Source organism: Microplitis demolitor, chromosome 9 (assembly GCF_026212275.2).
Source record: "Microplitis demolitor isolate Queensland-Clemson2020A chromosome 9, iyMicDemo2.1a, whole genome shotgun sequence".
Classification (NCBI taxonomy): Eukaryota; Metazoa; Arthropoda; class Insecta; order Hymenoptera; family Braconidae; genus Microplitis; species Microplitis demolitor.
The window spans coordinates 8,242,980-8,270,755 of NC_068553.1; the positions used below are offsets into that span (position 1 = coordinate 8,242,980).

General features: G+C 29.7%; 1 protein-coding gene across 2 annotated transcripts in view; it reads right to left on the reverse strand.

Annotated features, from left to right (window-relative positions):
* Positions 1–13,545, reverse strand: part of LOC103576289 (outer dense fiber protein 3) — a 182,662-nt gene extending 169,117 nt beyond the window's left edge. For both annotated transcript variants that reach the window (XM_053742102.1, XM_014440119.2), the window contains exons 1-4: positions 13,427–13,545; positions 12,201–12,312; positions 12,060–12,117; positions 11,919–11,989 (exon numbers count right to left, since the gene is read on the reverse strand). In XM_053742102.1, coding sequence (XP_053598077.1) covers positions 11,919–11,989; positions 12,060–12,117; positions 12,201–12,309 — 238 coding nt within the window. In that variant the 5' untranslated portion in view covers positions 12,310–12,312; positions 13,427–13,545. The remainder of the gene's footprint in view (positions 1–11,918; positions 11,990–12,059; positions 12,118–12,200; positions 12,313–13,426) is intronic.
* Positions 13,546–27,776: the final 14,231 nt, after the last annotated feature.

The following is a 27,776-nucleotide window of genomic DNA, read 5'->3' on the forward strand; positions in this document are numbered from 1 at the left end:
CTAGTTTGGACATAACATACGCAACAAAAAAAAATTGTTAATTAGCAAATGCGCTTTTTAGCAATAAAAAATTTTTTTTAAGAGACGATTTTTTTTTCTTAAAAATCATTATTTTCATCAAGCATCTTATTCCCAAAACAAAAAAAATTTTTTTTAATTTTATTAACAATGCATTTGTTTATAATAATTATTTAAACGATGTAAGCAACAATTTTTTTTAAATTATTGTTAAGTAGCTTTTAGCAATAAAAAAACAAAATAATCAAAAAAATCAAATTCCTTGATTGCTTTATTTACATTTTTAATTTTTCAATTCCTTAGATCGTAAATAAAAAAGTAAAAAATCGAAATTTTTTAATTTTTCCAAAGGCGATTTTTTCTAAACCATTTCAAGAACAGCTCTACGAAGTGAAAAAAATCCTGGATTCTTAGTTTAGAAATAATCAGGGTTTTTATATAAATTTTGAACGAGTAAAAATGAACTAAATAACAAAAGCATAGTTAATTGAAAAATTCAGGTAAAATTTTTTTTTCGGTGGATTATTATTAATCCATGTGTTTAGAAAAAATCAAATTTTTTTTATTTCTTAATATTTATATTTAATCAGTTAAAATAATATTTTTCGAATATGCTATTGATTCTATTGACGCGCGTGCATGCACTGCTACCCGTTTTTAGTCCCATTTTCACCGCTAAATTAAAATTATAAATATTGTCGGTACAGTTCGGGGAAACAGGACTTTTTTTGGAAATTTCCTGCTCTTTGAGGATCTTTTTACAGATTTTGGATATCGTAAATAGTTGTCGAACTATTTGTAAAAAACCAAACCACTTTTTTTTTTTTTTTTACTAAACTGTTAATGAGTTACAATTTTTGCCAGGCCCAAATTTCCACTTTAATTTTTTTTTATAGATGCTATTTCAAATCAAATCAGACCTCAATCATAATTTTCGATGGTCTTGGACAGATTTTCGTCAAAAAGGCACTTGTTGACTAGACTAATGTGTTTATATGCGTAAATACCGTAACTTACATGAGACAACAAGTCATTGAACATACAAACAGGAATATGATGAATTTTATTATATTCTCATAAAATTCAATTATTAATGACAGGATCATTTTCTCATGCGTTCTTATTAAAACAGAAATTTTGTAAATTTTATTATTTTCTTTTAGAATCCAATTGTGACTGATAAAAATATTTTTGGATACGTTCTCATCCAAACGGGAAGTTTATAAATTTTATTATATTCTCATAGGATCTAATTATTAGTGACAGGATCATTTCCTCATATATTCTCATTAAAATAAAAATTTGCTAATTTTATTAATTTCTCATAGATTCCAGTTGTAAGTGACAAGATTATTTCCTTATGCATTCTCATCCAAATAGAAATTTTGTCAATTTTATTATTTTCTCATAGAATCCCATCATTACTGACGGAATGATTTCCTCATACGTTCTCATTGAAACAAAAATTTTGCTAATTTATTTTCTCATAGATTCCATTTGTTAGTGACTAAATCATTTCCTCATACATTCTCAACTGAATAGAAATTTTGTAAATTATATTATTTTCTTATAGATCCCTATAAATCCCGTGAATATTTTATCCCATCCAACCTTATAAAAACTCATTTTATATAAACATTTGTATTTTCCGATAGATTATTATAAAGAATCCCTTATCAAAATCTATGAGAAAATAATTTTTTTAAATACCTCCTATACAATTTCATAAAATTCAGTGAGTTCTATGAGAAGAGGGACCACTTCCCATAGAACACATTGATTCTCATAAAATTCCTATGAGAATTTATAAGAAGCTATCGGATCTTATGAGATTTTTTAAGCAGGGTTATTACGGAAATTGTCTATGAATATTAGCTTTGAAGTTATATAAGCTTTAGAAGTGATTAAAAACTGATTTTTATGAAAAATCACAAGAAATTAAAACAGCTGTAATTTAAAAACTATTCGAATGATTTAGCCAATCTTCGAACATGATCAAGGTAATCATCTATAGAATAAGTGTGAAAAATTTGATTAAAATCCGATAAGAACTATGGGTGCTATCGTAATGACAAGACCATTGATAATCATAGGGAGTAGAGGTACATTTGATGCACGATAAGTAATAAAATAATACTTTCGAAATATAAAATAGCATTAGAATTTACAGGTTATTTTGTGCACAATTAATTACAACTGAGGAAACTGGATTATAATGGGACAAGCATAAGTTATGTGAAATGAAAACCATATTTTCGACATTTTTTGATTTCATTCAAATTTTCAAAACTATCAAATTATTGGAAGAAGTGGTCAAAATATAAAGTTTGAGGCCATAAACTAAAGCTTATTAGTCAAGCTTTATAATAATTTTCACAGAAATTATCTATGAGTTTTAGTTTTATAGTTATATGGACCTGTTCAGTCACGAGCTTGACTAGTTTGAATCAAGCTTCGTGCATTTCCGCTCGGTTCGGGAGTTGCCGAGCTCGCTACTGACTAAAGGTCAGAATAGTGCCAGGTCACTATTTGGGCCCGGCACATACAATTTCTAACTCAGGACCGTGTCAAGACGCCTTGAGAACCCACTACAAGCCGGCCAATCACGTTATTCGTTATATATTGGCCAGCCAATAAGAGGCTTCGCTATCAATTACTTCCCGTTAGCGCGCTTTTAAGCCAATGGGAAAATTCGTTATATGCAGCAAGGCTGCCACGTCGACACCAAGCTCCTCGACGACTCAACGACGCTACCATCTATTGATGATTCTACAACGTGCTTCGCTACTTGCAACCTCGTGCTTGAAACCGCTTCAGTAATTAATTCTTTTGTGATATAAAACTAAACCGCTACGCTGAATTATCCTCAATATTTAGTCAGTATATCAAGGCTGCTATTTATTGAGAATATATAAATTGTTCTTTTGCTAGAGATTAATAGTAAGATTAATTTCCGTGAGTTAACCGCTACTGACCACGCGTCAATTTATACGTGAATTATATCTTTGAGTTTGCATTCGCTATCGCGTATTATTTTCTAGTCGCATTCACTCTTAAGTATAAGTTCTCATAATTTTAAAGTGTAAATAAGTGTAAATAAATCTATAATTTATTTATTAATAAAATCTGTGTAATTTATAACGTATACCTACTAAATTTTCGCGACGGAGACGCGAAATCTCTCCATATAGCGTATGAGGTCGCCCACGCGTGATAATAATAATTATAATAAATAATAATAAACGATATTAAATACTGAGTTGAACTTAAATTTTACAAAAATCAATTATTTGCATCTTTAAATCATAAATTAAAATCTATTCACACATGTGCTCACTCATACTCAGCGCGCATGCGCTAGCGCCGTGCACGGACCGCTGTCTCCATCGGCGAAATGGCAGAATGCCCGCGCAACGACTCAAATTCAAATATATAATTAAAATATTCAACTTATAACTAAATAAAAATTAAGTAATTTGAATCGTTACGTGACAAATTTTTAATTGTTTAATTCACCTCGCCTAAATCAGATCCAACTGATTTATTCGCTCATTTTACAGAACCTAAAAGTGATTAAAAACTGATTTTTTCGAAAAATCGTTAAAATTTCAAACAGCCATAACTTCTAAACTAATGGACCCATTCAGCCTATCTTCGAACTTAACCGTGGTAATTACACATAGAATGAGTGTAGAAAATTTCATTAAGATCGGAGAAAAATTGTAGACGCAATCGTGTCCTCAAAAGTCGGTTCTATCCCATGCATATATATATATTTATATACATATATATATATATATATATATATATATATATATATATATATATATATTGTAACGGGTTTTTCACCACCGGGGATCTACCGGAGTGAAGTCCGAGTACACTTACTATTTGACAACCTTGGTCAGAATCTTTCAAGTTGGGTGCCAGGTGATTTTATAATCACCAAATAAATAATTAGTAAAATATCGGCTCAGGGTGGCGGATCGGGGAAAGGTCAGGCAGTTAAAATTACGATAAAATAAGTGATCAGAATTAAACAAATTAGTCGTATATTCAATAGACAAAATAACTGATCGGTTTCACACAAATTGTCGGTTACACAAACATAATAAATGCCGTTGTCGGCTTGACTCGATATAAACCAAAGTACAACAAAACGTAGTTGATCGGAAACAGTCAGTTTTGCTCAAAAAAAAAATAACAGTCAGTTGTCGAAAGAAAAAAAAACTCGCCGTTTATTTCATCAACACACTCCACGTAGTTCTTAACGAAATACTCGACCGGTGACGTCAGAGTATTTTACATGGCAAAACTCGGCTGCCGCAACGAATGAGAAGGAGATAATCCGTAATTCTCGGAATTGCTCGATTGGAATAAAATAAAATATAAAATAATATTTTATTTCGGTAACGCGTGAAATTTCACTATCATACAGTTAGTACGTACAATCAATCATTAATTTAATTATTATTTCCACAAATCACGTTGCACTTGTTCATAAAACCAAATCAATCGGTCGTACACTTGATCAGTTCTCGTGCCGAGGCTTCGGCTTATTCGCTTGTTCACGACGGCGGTTATTTGTTAAAAAAAATTTACTTATCGCAATGAATTGTTCGTTAATCACTCGGATTGTTCTTATAGAACAAAATTCACGTTGTTCAAGAGTCGTAATCAAAATTGTTCGTTTGGTCGGGTTGAATTTCTCGAATCGTAAAACGTGACCGTTCAGTACGGCGTCTAGTCCGGATCTCCCATCACGATCCATGGGTTGGATCAATTAGTCGGTCGAAGTCGAAATTTTCGATTCTAGATGTCACTAAAATTTGCTCATCCGGTAACTATTTCTTATTTGAAATAAATTCAAACCACGAGTCGATGTCGAATTTTCCATCATGTTACAATATATATATATATATATTTATTTATTTATTTATTAGGGTGCTTTGTTTCCGGCGAAAGTATTTTTTTTGTCGCTCATCAAGCAAAATATTATTTTTTATACTAAAACTAAAATTCCTGCCAAGTTTAAGCTCTTAATTCCAATCCTAAGTACTTTCCATTTGATTTCAAAGATTTCCCATTTAAAATACACGTAAATTAAATTACTTTTTTTTTAACTTTCTAATACTCAGCTGCGTTTTATGACGTCAACACGGTTTTGGTTGCAAATCATAGGGCATTTGGTGTTCTTCAAAAATGCCCATAATAAGATAGCAATTGTCATTTTTTTTAATATTATATTTTTTAAATTATTAAAACTCCTATAACTCGGAAACTATGAACTTTAGCGACTTGAGTCTGTTCAGTCACGAGCTTGATTAATTTGAATCAAGCTTCGTGCATTTCCGCTCGGTTCGAGAGTTGCCGAACTCGCTACTGACTGAAGGTCAGAATAGTGCCGGGTCACTCGCTATTTGGGCCCGGCACATACAATTTCTAACTCAGGATCGTGTCAAGACGTCCTGAGAACCCGCTACAAGCTGACCAATCACAAAATTCGTTTTATATTGGTCAGCCTATGAGAGAGCTCGCTATCAACTGATACCTGTTGGCGCACTTTTAAGCCAATAGGAAAATTCGTTATATGCAGCAAGGCTGCCACGTCGAGACCAAGCTTCTCGACGATTCAACGACGCTACCATTATTCATTCTACAACGTGTTTTTGCTACTTGCAACCTCGTGCTTGAACCGTTTCAGTAAATAATTTGTGTAAAATTATAACTAAATCGCTACGCTAAATTATCCTCGATATTTAGACAGTACATCAAGGCTGCTATTTATTGAGAATAAATAAATTGTTCTTGTGACAATAATTAATTGTTAATTAATTATTATTGACTTAACCGCTATTGACCACGTGTCAATTTTATATGTGAATTATATCTCTGAGTTTGCATTCGCTATCGCGTATAATTTATCTAGTCGCTTTTGCTATTAACTATAATTCTCATAATTTTTAAGTGTAAATAAGTGTAAATAAATCTATAATTTATTTTGTGATAAAATCTGTGTAATTTTTAATTGTTTAACTAACCTCGCCTAAACCAGATCCAATTAGTTTATTCGCTCATTTCACAGAGTCATAGGGCTTTTTTTTGATGGGAATAAAATTTCCTATGAAATTTCTATTTACATTTTTGGTTTACATTCATTGGTTTACGTTCTGCAAGCCAATAAAGGTCAATTTGATACGAAAAATGACTTCCTCAGCGGACATCAGTAAAACAGCTGGAATTACAGCTAAGTTACTATGGGCATTTTTGAAGAACACCAAATGCCCTATAATTTGCGACCAAAACCGTGTCGACGTCATAAAACGCAGCTGAGTATTAGAAAGTTAAAAAAAAAAGTAATTTAATTTACGTGTATTTTAAATGGGAAATCTTTGAAATCAAATGGAAAGTACTTAGGATTGGAATTAAGAGCTTAAACTTGGCAGGAATTTTAGTTTTAGTATAAAAAATAATATTTTGCTTGATGAGCGACAAAAAAAATACTTTCGCCGGAAACAAAGCACCCTCATATATATATATATATATATATATATATATATATATATATATATATATATATATATATGATACATAAATTTTTTAACGAATGATATTTTTGAACTCTGCACAATTAGTTATGATTGTTTATGATGAAATTCCTTGAAAAATCGACCATGAGGACAAATACAATAGTTAGTTTTTTAAAAAAATTTACCTAATAAAAATACACCATTGATTTAAAAGTAAATTTTCAATAAATAATTCTTTACATTGGTTTCCTTGTGACGTAGCTAATATTAATTTAAAAGTTAAATATTGTACGTCTTTTGGTTAAAATACCAAAATTTTTAATTTTTACTCTCAAAAAGCCACATAAAATTCGATTCGTCGAAAAAAAATTTAGACCGGTGATTTTTTCGTGTTGTAACTAATATAGGTATTTGAGTAGAATCAGGGACCACCAAATTTTTCAGGATTCTAAGTGCTTACACCTCAAAGATCTATAATTCAACTTTTTCCACGTGTTCTCCCGGCTTACAAAATTCGATAGATTCTTATAGTTGTATGTATAAGGCCCTATACTTAACTATAGCACTTCTCATAAATATCATTCGTTCTTATAAAACCTCTATAGGAATTCATAAGAATCTATCGAATTCTATGAAATTTCCTAAATAGAGCTGCTATACGGCTGATTAAATTTTCTGTATGTGTTTATGTCTCTAACACTAGATATCTATCCGGACCTTATAACTAAAGTGCTTGAAGTGAGTAAATTTTCTATAAATATTAATTCATTTCAAGCCGTAAGATGGACGGTGGAGTCATTAGTTTCACCCAGATGCCCATACACATAAACCAGACATGAGTTCAATGTGCCTAGTAAAAATAAAATCATGCAAATTTTCAAATATAAGTTTTTTCTAATATATAATTGCATTTTTATATAATACTGTAAGATGGACGGTGGAGGTCTATGGGCCTAACTAAGAGTTACAAAATTTTTTGAACTCTTGTATAGTGAAAATCGGTATATTTGTGTTATTTCAATACTTTTAAGGTGTACAACAGGTCACCTGACATTTCGTTGCAAGTAGTTGAACGGTATTCGCCTTCTCTTGCTAGTATAGTGTCTGACTAAAGCTCACAACACAGTTTTACGCCAGCGCGTACTAATAAGAGATGTAGTTTAAGGCGAGAGTGCGTTAATATAGCCTTAATGACAAGTCAATTAACGTACTTAGTATGAAACTACAGAAATTATGGCACACAGGCATATACAGTCTTCCCGATGAAAGTTTAGGATTTCACCCTACCACAATTGTTCCACCTTTACTATAATATTTCGACTTATGCGTCCGCAAACACAAACATTGTGGTAAAGGTGGGATAATTGTGGTGGGGCAAAATCCCAAACTTTTTTTGGGACGACTTTACATTAAGGGGATCCGGTGGTCCAGAACGTTTGAAAAATCAATTTTTTTTTTTGCACATTTCGAAAGTATAGTATTTCAAAAATATACTGTGAAAATATGGTGATGATATTTCCAGTATTTCATGTTCTAAAAGATATTTAGCAGGCCGGCCGAGTAAGTAATTTTTATTCTATTGTGCGGCGGACAACATCTGCATCGGTTTCTATACCTAAGTTATAATAATGATAAACAAGTCAACATATAATGAAAAACAAGAAAAACCGAAGAAGTGCACAAGAAAAAAATATGGTGCTGAAATAGCTGATTAATCGTAAGTATATGTTCAAATCTAGTTTTCTTCAGAATTTCTTCAACTAAAACTTTAAACGCGTTTATCTCGAAACTACTTTTTTCTGCCTGACGTTGTTGAAAAAAAAAAAAAAAACTATCGGGTCGATTGCTTTCAAATTTAAATATGTTATTTAATACACCAACAGCTATAGCTGGAACTAGAATAAAATTTTTGCGTTGAATATTTCTATTTTTTAACATGCAAAATGTTACGAAAAAAAGGCAATTTTTTGACTAAAAATTGCAACAAAGTGCCACTTTTTCAAAAAAATTTTTTTTTTTTTCATTCTGGTACCAGCGATAGGTATATTTATACTGATTAAAAATCCATTGAATTTTTTGTTTCAGACCCATAGAAGAGCTAAATTGTTTTACGCCGCCCGGGCTCCTTTTTTTAAAGGAACTGGCTTCAACGCCATCTTTTAAATACTAAAAATAATTTTTTTTCTTAGCTATAAGCATTTTCTCATATAATAATAACAATAAAATAATCGCTCAAAATTTCAAAAGGTTTGATATTTATAAACATATAAAAAAAAAAATTTTTTTAAATCATGAAATTTTCAGCCTCTAGACCACCGGGTCCCCTTAAGTTTTGGTCGTTGACTTAAGATTCAGTGCATAAAATAATAAGAAAATTATGTCAATTAGTACAATGTAGCACAGAACTGAAAAATCTCAAAGTTAATTTCGAAAATGAGCATAATTTATACTCTGGATATACACTCATAGCTTGTTGGGCTCAAAAAAACACCCAATGGTGCAAGAGTATCTTGAATTCACCGACAAATGCTTGCGGTTGAAATTGATTGTAAAGTCATTTGTCTAAATTTCGATTTTTGCTTATTAATATACATGTGGACCCCACTTGTAAATATATACCCTAATTTTATTTGAAATTTGAAATTTGTAGGTCTTTTGTACAAAAATCAGACATAGTTACATTTTTGACGCTCTCATAAACCGCTGAAAGAGTGGATCTCCTAAAAAATAATTACGCAACTGGATTCCTTTTTTCGTAGATGATATTCATTTGTAAGTTTAATTCTGTAGGTCTTTTGACTAAAAAACCTGAAAACTTGCAGTTCCTACGCTCCCGCAAACTTCATAGGAGTCGATTTCATGAAAAAAGTTCACGCTATTGATTTCCTGGTATCTTAGATAAGATACACTTAGAATTTTCAAACTGTAGGTCATTTTATCGAAAATACTTTAAATGCATACTTATGTTAGGGGTAGCTTCCGAGCAATTTATCATAGTTCTGAATTTAATTATGCGTTTCGAGTGCGTAATGATCATGCAATATGACAATATCCTATTTATATGAATATAGGAATTTCGAAAACTTTATTTCGTTTCTGATATGATTTCTAACATCAATTTGTATTTCAATGAAATTTTATAATCTTTTGTTTATGGCTATGCCAGTTACTACTAAAGAAGTTCACAAAATTATTTGTATTCAAACATATATGTTTAATATATTAATAATAACTACTAAATATATTAACTAAGTCATCGTTTTAGATATCTATTTATCTTACATTATCAGAATTTATGAAATTGAAAAAATAAATTTGATGAGTTAATTTAATTATTTTTCTCAAAAGTCAATTTATATTTATAATATTAATCTTAACATAATTTTTCTAGGTTTATAAGAGTATAGTCAATAGTTTATTTAGATCATAATATACTTTTTTCTTCCCCTGATTAGAAAATACGATTTGTGATGATTAATAACAATTAAAAATTTAATCATCATTAATCGTCTTTAATCGTAAAATAATATTACAATTTTTGGTCCCGCATAAGGATTAAAAACAACTAAAAATTTCAATCGTTTTTAATAATCTTTAATCATCAATTGACGATTCAAAACCATTAAAACATTTTTAATCGTCATTAATCGTATTTTCTAATCAGGGTTTTTTCTTACTTGGGAAAAACTCTTTAACTATTAATTAAAAACAGTTATTATTTAGAAAATATTCAAATATCGATTGGGTGTAATAATTATTTATTTAATTAAGATTCCAAAGTTGTCAGGATGAAATAAACATAAATATAAAAAATTTGGGACTTAGGAAAATTCAATCGATTGACAAAACTTAAAAACTTATAACTCCCACAAAATATATTCTTAATTTGTATTTAAGGCTATAAAAAGTGAAATCATAGTTTTTAAGTCACTTTGGAAGTATGATTTCACCTTTCTTATGAAACTTTGAGGGCACGAGGATCAGAATTACAGCTCAACTGCAAGTGGCAAGTCTGATAACAAAAGAATTGAAGGTATTTATGATAAAACTACATTTTAGATTCCGACAAATATTTCTTTAATCATAATTAAGGCATATTCCAACTACACGGAAAAAAAATCTAATTTAATTTACGATAGTAATATCATAATTTGTCCTATCGATTATGGTAGTGGTGGACTAGACTTTCAAAATCATCATTTTTACGATGTAGCATTGGAATTTCATTTAAGAAATAATACTTTAGACAAATAATACGAAGTCTTAAGCTCTTTAATATAAACTACAATGTGAATATCGTAAAATTTAAAATAAAAGAATAAAATAATAATCGTTCGGACGTCGGATTCGAACCCAAGCCCTTTAGAGTGCGAAGTATCCAACGCCTTGGACCACTCGGCCAGAGAAGAGCCTACTTTAGATCCCACTTTAGATAGTTTTTAAGGTCCATATAAACGATTTGAATAAACATTCATAAGTCATAAGAGCGCCTCTTGCGGCAGACGCAGTTAATATTTAAAAATTACGATACAACATCGTAATTTTTATAGCTTACATCGTATTATAGCAGAGACAGCACTGTAATACTTATTTTATTCAAAAGTACATAGAAAAATAAATATAGGAATAAATATAGTTTTGAATTATAATTTTTATTTCTTTTTTTTTACGATGTTAAATTGTAATTTTTGAAGTAATTTTTAATCCTAAAAGTCTTTATTGAAATTACGATGTTAAATAGTGAAAAATATAACCCAAATAGTAAATTTTGAAGTAAGATATTTTAAAATTGACGCTAATAAAAATCTAGTCCACGATGACGATTTTAACATCGTAAATTTTGCTAGAATTTTCTTTCCGTGTAGGTAGTATTTTCTCGATTATCCCATTTTTGATAATTGGTTCAAAAAAATATACTTGGTTGTAGTATATTTTCACTATGATTACATCAATATTTACTTGGTACTATAATATACACGCAAACATATACTTAAAAAGTTTTTTTTCGCTTAGTATGTGTTAAATATTTGCCCCAAAACTTATGTTATTAATTAACATATGTATACCGTGTAAAATTGACACGAAACCTTAAATAGACCCTGTGAAATATATGGTTTATATTAAAGTTAATAAAAATTCTTCAACTGTGTATGCTTGTTCCCTAATTAAAACATGCATAGTGATGTCAATGTTTTTGTTGGTTTGATCAATACGTTCGGATTCCAACGTCAAAAAATATATGAATGGAACGACTTGTATGTCTGAATAGTTGCGTTCTTTATCTCGTGTATACTTGAGCTTAAGTATATTTAAATTGTATTTTTATTTCATTATAAATATTTTTCAGAATGAAAAATTGTAGTAATATACCTTTGACACTTAATCCTGACACATTATATTGGCCTGGCCCAGGTCCTGGACTTTCATTTTTTAGTGAATGTCTGAAAAAAATAGTAGTTGAAAAACTTAAACTAATGATTTAATTTGTAGTATAATTAAAGTATCAATTACCGACTACCAAATGAAAATGCTGGAGCTCGACCTCGTTTAGAATCAGGAACAGTTTTACCTGAAATTTAGTGTTTATTTAATTCAATAAATGAACCCTTATTTTATGTTTTAATTTTAATATTAATTATTTTAGTGAACAACCTATAAGTGATGGTAGAGAAACACATGCAGGTCCTGGACTCCGGAATTCGGCGCTGATCGGTCCTCGTCTCTTTGTTGGAGACCATTGCCGTTGTGTTAAACCACTCATTATCTAATAAAAAAAGTCAAGTAACTACTTCAAAGATAAAAATACGCTCAATAATTTCTGAAATAAATATCAAAGTATTGCATAATTTAAATTGAAATGATAGAATCAGGTGAAATAAAAACTTATCAAAGAATGCACACATTTATAGACGAAAAAATAAATAAAAATGATGATTCAAATCGTATTAGCGAAACAATTTTATTATAGAATATATTTAAGCTTGATGTATCTTCACGCAAAGAATTTTCGAGTAAAAATTACTCCTAAAGTTTGGTACTGAAAGGATATCTAGCCATTAACGACATTTTTATTATGTTCTTAGTAGAAATTGCACTTCATTTACATGCTATCGAACAGTATATTTTACAATGTACATGTGAAAAATTTAGATATTTACCACTTATTCTCACAGTACTTTTTGGGTAATTTTTATTAAAAATTTCTCTGCGTGTTCCGATTTATAATTGCAAATGACGTATTTAAATTAGTAATCTAATAATTATATCTGTTTATTCGTAATCACCTTTCGAAAAGAAAATACTTTCTTACACTGGTAAAATGATTTCTTTATAATAAATATATTAATAGAGTTAAGGCTCTTCAATGAAATTTTGTTAAAATTAAAGATATTTTATTGATAATAAATAGATATTAGAAACATCTCAAAAATTAATAAGCTTTAAAGTATTTAATTGAATAAATCATATACTTTAAGTATGTAAGTGATTTATTCTATTTAATTAAGTTTTAATCAATATTAACTAGGAATCTCATTTACTTTCAATCAAAACGTTTATTTTCAATAAATTGATGGTTGACAATCATAAAACTATTAAAATTTACAGTAAATTTCAATAATAAATAAACAATAAAATAATTATCATCGAAAATTCATTTTTAAAGATATCAACGAATTTCAGAAATATCTAAATATTTTAAATACACTAAGACTTGAACATTACAAGTCCTTCTAAGATTCACTGTTATACATTTTATAATCAAATTTTTTCACCGACTGTAACGTGCACTCAAAGTTTTAATACTGCTCAGGAATTATCAGTAATTTTTTTATTGCAAGTTTATGTATAGTCATAGATTTGTATTATTTTCGACTTACCTAAAAAAAAATTTATTGTTAAGTGGAGTCGATACAAAAATCACTTTCACTTGATTATTTATGTAAAATTGATGATAATAAAATAACACTTTTTCAATTAGATGGTCTTGCAACGAATGTACTTAAATCTGGTTAGCATATGCTTTACTCTCTTTAAACCTCTATCCGCATGCGCACATTCTATGTTATAGTATTTTACGTATATACGATAGTCTTCCGGCTGAAGAGGAAGGTCCATATACATTTTGTTGGCCAAGGATTTTCTCAATGCATTGAGAACCATGGTTTCTGTCGTATTTAGGGCCGGGGATCACGAACATCTAATGCATTTTGTTCAAAAGTGGTGCAAACAATTGTTATTAACAACAATTTAATAGTTTAAATCGATATAACTCTCGAACCGTAGATTTGATGGGGAAGTTTATTTAAAAAAATGTTCAGAATAAAATAACACAAAAAAGATATAATCGTTTTTTTTTCTATCTCAAATACACTTATCCAAAAAAATTAAAAGAAAAAAAATTTTTAGATATTTTTTAGTGATTTTTGAAAGGCTGCATTCGTGAAAAATGGTCCTGTCAAAAAATTAAGAAAAGTAATTTGAGGCTTGAAATCCTTAATTTTAAGATCTTCTAGCAAAAAGTTCTTTTGAGTCACGGTCATTGCGTAATTATAAGAAATAGCTCGAGACAAAAATTTTCTAAATTTTTTAGTCTTGTTTTTTAGGTCTACGGGCCTAGGTAAATTTTTTTCGAGAAATCTAATGTATAATCCCGGTTAAGAAATTTATTAATCTACAATTTGCTTTTATTGCTTTCTCTGTACGATAATTTGTTGCTGTGATATCAGTCTTTAAATAAAAAAGGATCCTTTTGTCTTTGATAATTAATATCGCTGCAAGTTATGGTTGTACCATAATGTTAAGGGCAGCTTTGAAAACTTGATTAAATTGCCCAAGAGCCTCATTTTCGATTAAAAAAAAAAAAAACTTTTTTTTTCATCCTCCAATATCAATTTGAAAAACATACAAAAAATGACTTTTTATAGTTTTTTAGTCAATCAACTGCTACTTTACAAATATTGATGGAAAGGGTAATGTTGTCAGGTGTTTTTGCAGCAGAATGTACCACCAAAAGCTCTGTAAGTTTTTAAATCGACCCATTGAACTGTATGTCCGAATTAATTAATCAAAGTTTCGCGAAAAATAGTTAAAAGAACAAGTTTAGTCCCTTTAATGGTGTAATCATCATCAAAATGAAAAAGTGATTTTTTTCGGATTTTCTTACATTTTCTGGGTTACTGTCAGTGAATGTGAGGTAAAAAAAAAAAATTTTTTCAAAAAATTTCAAAAGAATCAAACTTTGGGCTTTTTTTCTACGAAATTTCACGAAAAAAACAATTCTTGAGTTATTTTTTTCTATAGTTTTTGGAAATTTTCTATTTCATAACAATTGTTTGGATCCGTTTTGAACAAAATAGACTAAATTTTCATGACCCCTGGCCCTAAATACGTCAGAAACCGTTGTGAAAATCCTCCTTTTCAGCCGGAGGACTATTCATACCGGCATAAGATTACATTTTCAACAAAACAGTTATGAGGTTATGTAATCGTCTCTTAAAAATGAAAATATTTACACTGTAAAAAGAGCGGTGTTAAAATGAAATTACACGGGTCTAGGAGGCGTAATGCAGCGGTGTTAAAATACCGGTGTTGAACCGGTCTAAAAGCAGGGTAACCGCTGTAAAAGCGGAGTAATATCGGTGTAAAAGCAGGGTAATACCGGTGTAAAAGCGGTACTTAAAAAACTTAAAAAATTATAAAACACAAAAAATGTCAATGCTTTATAAAAATTAATAAAAAATATCATTTATTAACAAGTATTGTGATCGAGTAAGTAAAAATATTCACAAAGTAAAATATTTTAACATCGATTTAGAATATCTACACCGGCGGCGGCGTTATTTTAACACCGGTACAGAATATTTATGCCGGCGGCGGCGTTATTTTCATACCGCTTTCGGTGTTAAAATTTAACACCGCCGATTTTAACACCTACACCGCTTGGACTTACTCCAGTGATTTTTTACAGTGTAATGTTGTAACTAAATAGCATAATAACTTACGAGACATGAATATTTTTTATAATATCACAGCAGTATGAAAAATAAATGACAATTTTCCCCGATTAAAAAATTATTAAACAATGTTTAATTATCATCTGACCTAGTGAACACATGACCTTGTTTTGACATCATACGTACGTTATAGAAATGTCACGACATCTCAGGCAAATTTGATGTCAATGTGACGTTCTGTATGACTTTAATATAATGTAAAAACTTGACATCATATTGATGTAAGCATGACTCTTGTATGACGTCACAGTTATGACTTATGAATTACGTACGCTTGACAAAAAATCTACATTACATTGTTGCGTAGTAATAAAGAGATTATTGTACATCATAATGACGTAATTTTTTAATCATACATTTATGTCAGTAGCAAAATCACGGTTATACGTAATATGGATGTCACTATTGAATCATATTATTACATCAGTGACAAGTCAGTATTTTACGCAATACTGATGTAATTTCCAAGTCATAGTTTTCTATCATCTATTTATTAAAATAAAACAACCATAGAATGAATTTTTAAAAATGTGTAAATGTGTAAAAATAACAACTAAATGTCAAACATTTTTGGGGCCAAAGTAATCGATAAACTCAACAATAGATTTCAGACGTTTTAGATTAAAACATTGGCGTGAGCATAAAAAAATTAACTTTATTTTTTTAAATGATACACCGAAAATATCATTGAGGATGACAAAGAAAATGTAACGACAGTTTGAACTTCTTTAATATTAAGATTGTAAAGTTTAGTATTGCAATTTTTCAATCGATTGAATTTCATACAGTTTTGTGGAATTATTTAATGTTTTGCAAAATTTTATATAAGATTTTTTTAATTTTTACATCACATCAGAAAATTAAAAAATTTGAAGAAACTTAATAAAATTTTACATAATATTTTATAATTATCATCGAGGCAGAAAAATATTGTTTTTATAAAATTTCGTATAAGTTCATGGAGTTTTTTTGAATTTTGTAAAAATCCATCACGAAAACTTATGAACTAAGTACTTACTGGCATTTCACTCTAAACACATGAATTCAGCATAAGACTTAAACTCTCTTGATGTGACCAGTGAGCAATGTTCAGGACCACCAGCCAAGAGGAGCCGTGTTCGAACCCAGCCGATGCCCAGGATTTTTTCATCATTTACTGCTATCACATCTTGTTTCTGAATTCGTAATGCGTTCGTGCGGTAATAATCAAATCAAAAATTCGGTATTTCAATTTTTTTTTCTTTTTTTTTCCGATTGATGATTTTGACATCACCCATAAGTCATAATGACGTCATGGAATGTCACACAGACATCTCATTTACGTCATGTATACGTCATTAGTTTTACATCATAATCGTACGTAAAAAAGTGTGAAATGATGAGTTACACCTGACTCATTCATAATTTTTATCTTATGTAAATGATGACATAACGTAACGTCTCTCTGACGTCAAATTTACGTCAATGTGTTTACTGGGGAATAGCAGTATTTGAGTATAAAATTTAATTAGGTGACCTAAACTTATAAATTTTTATTACGTCTTGAGCATCTTGGTAATTTGATTTTAAAACGCTATTCCTTTGTATGTCATGATACTAAAACAGTAATCTGAATTGTTAAATTTTCAAATATTATATTGCACGACTCTTAATGCGAAGCATTAGAGAGTGCTTTACGATCGAAAAATTTTCTAATTTTTACGACTATTGAAATGAAATGACACTTAAGGACTCATCTAGCAATATTATCGTTTAAGAAATCACTTGATTGGCTTGTTGATTATTCTCAGGACAAAACCTCAATTATTTCACTAACCGGGAAAAACTAATTTTATGAATTTTTCAAATTTTTTTAAATTGTCTAAAATTTTATACAATTTTTTAAAATCTCAAAAAGTTCTATAAAGTTTCGTAAGACATTATTTCATTGTGCTTACAAATCGTAAAATGTATATAAAGTTTTTTTAAATTACTGGAATCGTAAACTATAATGTAAGGGTTATGAACAATAATATAATAAAATATGCTATAGATAATAGAGAAAATCATCCAATTAATGTCTTTCACTGCTAAAGTTCATTTGTATCGAGACAGAATATAATGAACAATCAATCTTTCTCATACCCGACTAGAAATTGTCCCAATACATATATTGGGTCCCAATTGGGAATCGCTTTAGCATGCCTAGTAGGTTTATCCCAGTCGGAACCAGATCGGGAACTTGTTGCGATATTCTAATTCAAAAATTACCTACCCTACATCAGTTTTTCCTGAATGAGACCTAATTGGGAACTCATTGGGATAGCCCAATACAAAAATAACTAACTTTTATTGGTTTTGCCATATCGGGACCCAGTTAGAAACTTGTTGGGATATCCCAATGCAAAAACCACATACCCGACATCAGTTTTTCCTGAGTGAGGCCTAATTGGGAACCCATTGGGATAGCCCAATACAAAAATAACGAACTTTTATTGGTTTCGCCACATCGGGATCCAATCGGAAACTTTTTGGGATAGCCCAATAAAAAAATTATTATTATTTTAATAATTTTTATGATTCATATACAATATGAAATGCTCAAAATTTGTTATCGAAACAGTTTTTTTTCGAAAATTTAATAATAAAACAAATTTGTTCTTTGCGATTCAGGCATGAACAGATACGATCAGGCCTGAGCGTATTTAACGCTTCAGATATGAACAGACATGGATAGGTATGATCAGGCCTGATCATGTCTGATTTCGGGCCTGATCATACATGAACAGGCATGATCAGGTCTAATTTCAGGCCTGATCATGCATGAACAGTCATGATCAGGTCTGATCATGTTTTCCCGGGTAGCTCAAAATTAAACAAAGTACAAAATAATAATATATTTATAAAAAGTGTAACAGGGTAAATTTAATGAACACATATAATTAATTAATTTGAATTTGAATTTCGTTCCCGCCAATAACCGGGCGACGACCTCGTAAGTTGCGAGTAGTGATGCGACTAGTCACCGGGTGTCGCATGGATCACTAAGGCCCGTCCGTTCGTCATTTCCTTAGTCTAAGAAAGTGGGAATAGGTTTCCGGAGAAGTGAACTGAAGTGAAACGATATAATGGACTGCGGAACGAAAAGTAGACAGAGTTGGTCAGACGACAACAACAGCCGGACGCAAATTAGTTATCACCAAGGTAAATATATACTTCCGTTCACGCTTCACGTGGAACGAGGCGATTTATTAATTAATATTTAACTTGTTAATTAATTATTAGGCCTTTAGGCCGATAATTACAATAAGGAATAATTTAACAATTTACTAATGCGGATTGATCATTGACAGGTTATCAATTGAAAATTTCTTTTTGGTGAGAGAGAGTGTGAGGAGAACCAGACCGGCGGAGAAAAAAAAACTAGAGGAGTCAACGAGACCACCCGATACCTTCCTCATCGTAGGCTGGAGTTTTCTCGAGGTAAAATTTGTAATTAATTAAGGCCTCTAATAAAATTATTAGAGGGCCGAATTAATTATAAATAAATTACTTAATATCTTTCTGCGGGTTACGTGAAATAGATTGGTAGCTCAAGGCCCGTCGGCTAGTTTAACCATGCGTCTCGTGTTCTCGAAACTTCCGTAAATTCTTTGCCGGGTACTCGCCATTATGCCTGAACTCTAAATTTATTTTATTTGAGGCCTCTCGGCTGGAATAAAATAATTTTCCGCGTAAATTATTCAATAAATAAATTCAATTAAATTCAATCAATTACAAAAGTATCCCAGGCCTGTCGGCCGCTCTAGACAAAAGTTGTCCGCGTTGTAAAATCGTAAATTCAGGCCTTGCGACGCCAATTCACCGGCCGAATGTTCTAGTCAATTTTTAAACGTAATTCTAGTCGTAAATTTAGTCATAATATATTTTAAAATAATTTTAAATAATTCTACGTGAAATTATAAAATCGGAAAATCAGAATTTTAAGACGCTAGAAAATTTACGGTAAAATCGTGTCGAGTAAAAGTTAAGAACGGATTATTTTGTCAGTAAATTGAGTTGAATATTGAAGTATGTAGTAAGAATATTTATCAGGAAAATTGAGTGAATTAATTATATAAATTTTGGAAGCAAATGTTAATGAATTTTATCGGTGGAAAATTAATTAATAATTAAATTAAAACCAAAATTAATTAATCAACAATTATAAAATGAATTAAATAAATCAGTGAAAGTAAATAAGAACTAAATAATTGTGAAAATTTATATTGGGATTTTTATTAGTGAAATTTTTATATCGAAAAATCAAGTTTAATAATTGAGTAAAAGAAAGTGATGTCATTGAATACAAAATTAAATAAAGTAAAGTAGAGTCAATTAGAGTAAGAAAAACTGTATCTGTGATTTAGGTCCGGTGGACAGGTTAAGGTTAATGTCCAGGGGACAAAATTAAGGTTTACCGTCTAGGGGACGAGATATAATTTAACGTGGGTGTGTGGGTGTGGAAAAACATCCAGAGGACGAAAATTTGATTTGTCATAAGTTACCGTCCGGGAGACGAGGAAATTTAGTTTGTCATAAGTTACCGTCCAGGAGACGAGAAAATATTAGTTTGTCATAAGTAACCGTCCGGGAGACGAGATAATCATTAGTTTGTCATAAGGAAATTATTAGTTTGTCATAAGGAAATTTAGTTTGTCATAAGTAATGTTCAGGGGACACATTAGTTTGTCATAAGAAATAATTATTGTCATAAGGTTAATAGAATAAAAGCAAGGTGCTAAAAATAATTAAAAATTTGGAGTAACATTATTTCAGCCTATTCTACAGTTCCTCTTCTCACTCACAAAATATTACAAACGACCCTGAGTAGTAAATTAATCTAATTTAATTAAAATAAAATCATACAACATCCGGTTCTGGAAGGCTGAGTTCATCTTCCAGTGGCGCCCTATTATTCGACTATAATATTAGGTGCGACCAGACTTGGCAAGAATAATCTCTTTGTCATGAAAGAGTACGTCGATTATTGCATCACGGGTTTTTTATTTCTTCAAGTTATTCTTTGGTATTATGATAAATATACTGCTTACACTCAGGTGATCGCATACGTGGATCAGCGCAGTAGATAGCGTCAAAGACTTTAGATCTGGAGGATGCAAGTTCGAGCCCAACAGTCATCGGGATTTTTTCATCAATTAAAATCTTGTATAATGCCTCTAAGTAACGTTTCTAATACAATAGATTGCATTTCGAATCTAATTAAAATAATTTTATTTTTTTTTCGAAATTTAATATTTTTAACTTCCCGCTTAGAAAATCGATGATTTTCAAAAATTTCGGGAACTTATTGTTTTCACCCCAGTTTTCGAAAATCGAGTTTTTATCAGATGTCGACGTTTTGGGGTCCTAGGAAGCTATACTGAGTATTTTCAGAATGATGTCCGAGTGTCTGTATGTATGTATGTGTGTGTCTGTGTGTATGTATGTGTGTGAATGGTCTATAACTTTTTAACTAATGAATCGATTTGGATGTTTAAGGCGGCAATCGAAAGAGCTTGTTGGCCATTGTAACGACTGCTACATTCAAAAATTATATTCTTTCTTCCCAAATAAGTACATATTAAGACCTTTTATACGTTAACCTTTTTATATATTACGCCGACTTATTGACGCCAGCAATCGTACCGGACAAATATTCCTACCTGTGCGTTGTCTACGCTTTACAATTAAGTCGGATTGTACTAATGGATTACGCATATGATAGATTTCTCTTTTCTTGAAATTTCATCATTTTTACTTAACGTATTTTTAAAATTTATGTATCCGTTCCCATTTAAGAATCTAAGCATAAGCGTTGCAATCTTTTCCTTGATTTTTCATCTTAAAACTATAGACCACCCAACTCATGCGCACCTGCATGTGATTCTTGGAAATTAGAGGAAGCTAATGGAAACCTCCAAATTTATGGTTTCCTGCACGAGCACGCTCGGCGACAGAGTGGCGCCAGGTCATCAGCCTACTTAATAGTCAAAATCTATTTCCGGGGGATCACACGTGTGCATTGGCTTAGAACTTTCGGGCGAGTCCGAGTCTTCTCGTATGGGAAACTGGTTACCATCACTTTTCATATGTGAAGATCATATAAAAAGACCATGGACTTTAGCTCATCAGTTTTTTTGGGAATCAAACTCTGAACCGTGCCGAACTCCGGACACTTGACGGTGTTCATGGCTAGAGGATTGATATCCCGATTGAGCATTCGGTCACGTGAGCCCAGATCATTGGATCGGTCCTTGATCGTCGTAAGCACTCGTATAATCGGTATTTTATTTTCTACTAGCTTCAGAAGCATAATCAACGCGATATTAGCGTATAGCATCCGATCACGTGAGCTCAGATCATACGATTGGTCCTTGATCGTTGTAAGTCGTGAACTAATATCAACTGTTTAGCACCGGTACAGCATTGATTATCTTCAATTTAACTTAATCCATTTAATTTCATTTTTATTTTAATATTGAATAATATCCCGAAAAACGTGAAGAATCAAAGAATACTTTTTACCGTAAAAATACGCGAAGACTTTATAACAAATTTATATTGCACACCTCAAGCGCGAAAGCGCTGAGGGTGCTTTATGATCGTTCTAAATTTTTTGACTCATTCACTCACATTAAATTATCTTTAGACTTTTTCGATTACACTAAAATGGGTCAAATTTTATACCAACAGAAAAACAATTTATTAAAGAATAATTTCGAACCAATATTAAGTCGATTAATTTCAGTAGTTGACCGATCACAAAACATCGATTGTTTTTCAAACTTAAATAAGTTATTTTGTGTTTAATCTATAACTTTTTTGTATTTAGATGTTTTTTTAAGTTAAATTTATATAATTAGTTCATAAAATTCGTTAAGTTTATAACAAAACCAATAACATTAAATACGTAACAGATTAGTACAACCTTGATTCATTAGTGACAGTAGTAAAACATTTTACGAACTAACATTTATAATTAAAATATAAAATTGTTTACACAAATTATTTATAGTTTGCAAAAATTGTTCATCAATTTTTAGTAAGTTATTATTAATAAAATTCAGTTATTAACCAATAAAAATATTGACAGTGGAATGTAGTCAGACATGGAGAAGATTTTTAGATTTTAAATAAATTAAATATTGTGATAAAAGTATTTATTATAGTTGTAATTATAATTTTTATTATGTTGTGGATGTACATGGGGCATTCCACGCCAAATCGGACGGTTTTAAGAATTTTAATTTTTAATTTCCGTCATTTTTGTAAATTTTTTAGTACTCATCAAAAAACTCATCCTCCTGAATTTTGAGATTTTTTTTATCATTCCCGAATCGAAAAATTTGATCTGATTTTGGCCTAACTAGGCGGTATTTAGACTACTTAGTCTATTATTGAACTTCTATCAAAATTTTAATCTGTTTTTGATCTACCCGGACCGAAAAATGTGATCTGATTTCAGTCTACTTGGACTATTTGATCTGTTTTTGAACTTTTACAAAAATTTTAAGCTGTTTTCGACCTGTTGTTCTAAAAAACAATTGCGTTACGGGCAGACAAAACTAGATTGATTCTTGAACTTTGAAAAATTTTAGTTCTGAAATTTTGCAAGGACAAAAGTAGATTAAATCATGGACTTATAAAATTTTTATTTATGGGCAATATTTATAAAAAAAATATTAAGTTACAGAGTTGATCGTTTTGTTTACTATTCATTGAGTATCTTTTGTTGAAAAATGTCGGCAGTTAATGGAAGTTTGACAGCTTAATTTTTAGTTGTTTTGACTGAATATTTATAGCATGGAATAAGAGTAATAAAATAACTCTTAAAATGTCAAAAAAAATTTTCTTATATACTGGATAAAATCGAAAATATTTTGGCATTAGCAAACATCAAAATTCTTGTGATATCTTATTACGGAAGGGCAATAGCGTTTCAAATATTAAGAAAATTAAATTGAACTTATAAATCTATATAATTATTATTTATATTTTCAAAAAATCCTGTTTAGATCTAAAAACGATTAAAAACAGACTAAAAATTACAGTAAATAAAGTTTGTTTTTGTCCTTAAAAGCAATTGAACACAGGCTAATAATTATAATAAAAAATTCTGTTTTTAATCTAAACCCGATTTAAAACAGACTAAATATCATACGAACATAAGTCTGATATTGGCCTGGATAAGGAATAGTACGGGTAGAAACAGATTAAATTCCTATATAAAATAAATACGATTGATAGACTTGAATTAAAGAAAAAATATTTGAATTTATCATTTATTTTAAAACAGACCTAATTTTTTGACCCGGATTGGTTCAAAAGACATGAAATTTTCAAAAAAACCGCTCTTTTCATGGTTTTTTGCTTATAACTGTTTGAAAATTTGTTTAAATAAAAAAACTCAAAGAATAAAAAAGTTTCGTTATTCCATGTACTTTTAGAAAAAAAACACAAATAATTTTTTAGAAAAATTTTTCTGCGTTGTTTTTGAGTTTTGAAACTTTAAAGTCATTTTCTGAAAATCATGCATATTTTGATTTTCCTGAAAATTTGTGTCAACTAATTACTATATATATTCCACAACTTTTCAGATGGTTCCGGTCGTGGGACCTTCACGGCTACTATTTTTTTTCGATTGTTGAAAATAAAAAAAATTTTTTTTTCGTTATAAATTATTGTTCGTACCGATTTTTGACACTGTGCACTTGTTTTTCTTACATATTAAAAATTGATTTCGATATTTTTTTATTCTTATTAGGGATTTTAAAGCAGTAAGCAAAAATTAATGCTATTTATGAGCAGTTATAATCAATTTTCTGATTTATTAAGAAGTAACTATTTCGAAGCAAAGGAAACATTAGATTTGCTATACAATTCAGCTAAGACTATTACAGGAGCTCTAAAATATCATATAATTATTCGAAAAAGCGACGAAACTGTATTACAAACGTTTTTAATTAGTTCCGTGTTCTTTTAAAAGTTTTACATTAACGATTGTTTTATAAACTAGATTACTCGTTAGTTAATATAGCTCCGTCGCTTTTTCGAATAATTATACGATATTTTAAAGCTCCTGTAATGGTCTTAGCTGAATTGTATAGCAAATCTAAAGTTTCTTTTGCTTCGAAATAGTTACTTCTTAATAAATCAGAACATTTATTATAACTGCTCATTAATAGCATTAATTTTTGCTTACTGCTTTTAAATCCCTAATAAGAATAAAAAAATATCGAAATCAATTTTTAATATGTAAAAAAAACAAGCGCACAGTGTCAAAAATCGGTACGAACAATAATTTATAACGAAAAAAAAATTTTTTTAATTTTCAATAATCGAAAAAAAATAGTAGCCGTGGAGGTCCCACGACCGGAACCATCTGAAAAGTTGTGGAATATATAGTAATTCGTTGACACAAATTTTCAGGAAAATCAAAATATGCATGATTTTCAGAAAACTACTTTAAAGTTTTAAAACTCAAAAATAACGCAGAAAAATTGTTCTAAAAAATTATTTGTGTTTTTTTTCTAAAAGTACATGGAATAACGAAACTTTTTTATTCTCTGAGTTTTTGTATTTAAACAAATTTTCAAAAAGTTGTAAGCAAAAAACCATGAAAAGAGCGGTTTTTTTGAAAGTTTCATATCTTTTGAACCAATGATAAAAAAAATCTCAAAATTTAGGAGGATGAGTTTTTTGATGAGTACTAAAAAATATAAAAAAATGACGGAAATTAAAAATTAAAATTCTTAAAACCGTCCGATTTGGCGTAGAATGCCCCACATGCATCCAATTCTTATTAAAAATAATAGAACTTATTGTTAAAAATAAACCATTAACTATTTTATATTTATGTCTGCAATTTTCAATGTTATAAAAATAATACCTATTTACTCCAAGTATAAACTTAACCTAGCAATCATCTTATTTGATACACAAATGATACAAAGTACAAATATTGTCTTATTATCATTATATTTAATAACTACATATCATTTTAAATAAAAAACATTCGTGTTAAACTCTATTCATCAAGTGAACATGCCCACATGATACTTTTATCTCGTATAGGTTAAAAACGTATACAATCGGGCGGTCAACTATTGGTGTTGTAAAAAATCGCGGGTTCCAGTATATGACCGAAGTCATTGATTTATGGAACAATGGTGTTTTGGTTGTACCAGTGTCTGACCGGTGATTAAATTGGTACTTACATGAATATTTTTGCAAGATTTCATTAATAAATTTGTTAAATATCTATTAGTAACTAGTACAGAACTTAATTTAACAAGATTAACTCAATAAAAATTATTTTATTAATTAAAGAATGTACACACCTCTCAGATACTCTACTATAGTAAATGACTGATTTTAGTTAAATCATGCTGTGAGAAATTTTCACGAATTATTTTTGACGTTATAAAATTGTATAATATTTAAAGCAGTTACTAACTATGATTATTGTAAGTTTAACAACAATAAAATATTAATTTTAAGGCCATAAGATATTCATTTGATGACAATTTTAGGATCTTAATACAAAAGCGGCCAACTACTGGTGCCCGATCAGTTACTAAAGCATTTACCCTACTTAACTTAAAATTTATCAATATATTACAAACATGTGTGCAATATAAAGCTCTCCAATAAAGAAATTCAATCTTGATTTAAAAATATAAATTTTTGCTTTAAATGTTTTTAGTTTCTTCGAATAAAAAAACAACTTAGTTGGCTGAAGAAAATCAAGCTCTTGGTTTCAGAAGATACCAACTCATTCTGAAAACATCGTCCTTTCGAATGTAGTCGATATCGATTCATTTCAACACATCGAGTTTTTAAACGATGTAACATTTTACTTACTGCAAATCACAATTCATTCATTTCAAGATTTGATAAAATTTAGTACAAAATAATTGTAGAGTCCCTGCTTAAAAAATCCGATAGATTCTTAGAACTGTATGTTTAAGGCCCTATACTTAACTATATCACTTCTCATAGAACTCATTTATTCTTATAAAATCTCTATAAGAAGCCATGAGAATCTATTGGATTTTATGAGATTTTCTAAACAGGGTAGTTGTTTTGAGAAATTTGACTCCTTAGGTAGAGAAGTTAAATTTCATAGAACGAAATATTTTATAGATAAATGAAGAAAATCAAAATATTAATTCAAAAACAATTTACTTTTTTTAATGATTTTTTTTGAACTCAAGTTATGACGTCTGTAATGTTTTTATCGTATTCTAGGCAAATTTGTGATATGTGGGGCAAAATGGACCACTCGGAAAAAAATTGTAACTAAAAAATTTTTTATTTTTTTATTTTCTGTTTTCAATTTTTTTTCGAGTCGTCCATTTCACCCCACATATTACATATTGGCCTTAAATATGATAAAAATATTATAGAGGTCATAACTTGACGGAAAATTAAAAAAAAAAGTTTTTTTTTTATAATTTTTTGGGAAGAGGGCCGTCGTGCCGCAGATTTCCGATTGAATCCAATTGAAACTGATTGAATGTCAATCAGAAATTTCTGATTAAATCTGATAGGACGTTTTCAATCAGTTTCAATCGGAGTTTTTAATCAGGGATAGCTGGAAAAGTTGTAGAATAGGTGACAGTTTGCTGTGAAAAATTATAAGAAAAATCGATCAGTACATGTTTTTTTTTTTTAAATCGACAATTTATACTTAAAAGTTTAAATTTCAATAGAAGCGTAGTTCAAAAAATTTTTTTGATATTCTTTACTGAAAAGATATCTAAACATGAACATTTTTTATCTCCTCAAAAATTTTATTTAAACCACTTTTCGCGAAGTTATAGGCGTTTGAAAAAAAAATCTCTATAATTTTCAAAATTCAATATCTCGAAAACGGTTGAAGGAAAAAAAAATTTGGAAAATCCAAAAGTACACGACTTGTAATCATCATTTATTATGAAATAATAAAATTAAAACATGAAAAATAATAATAAAAAAATGGCGGGAAGCACGAGTAAATTTAAAATATATAAAACTTTCTTTCATTAAAATTTGTTTTTTTTTTTTTTTTTTTTTTTAATTACATTAGTATTTTTTTTTATCATTATAAGAAAACTCAATTAACATATTTCGGTTAATAACAAAAAAAATATATGTAAGTAAAAAAAAAAGAATTGTTTGAAACAAAAAGGCCATTCGGTAGCCGAAATGG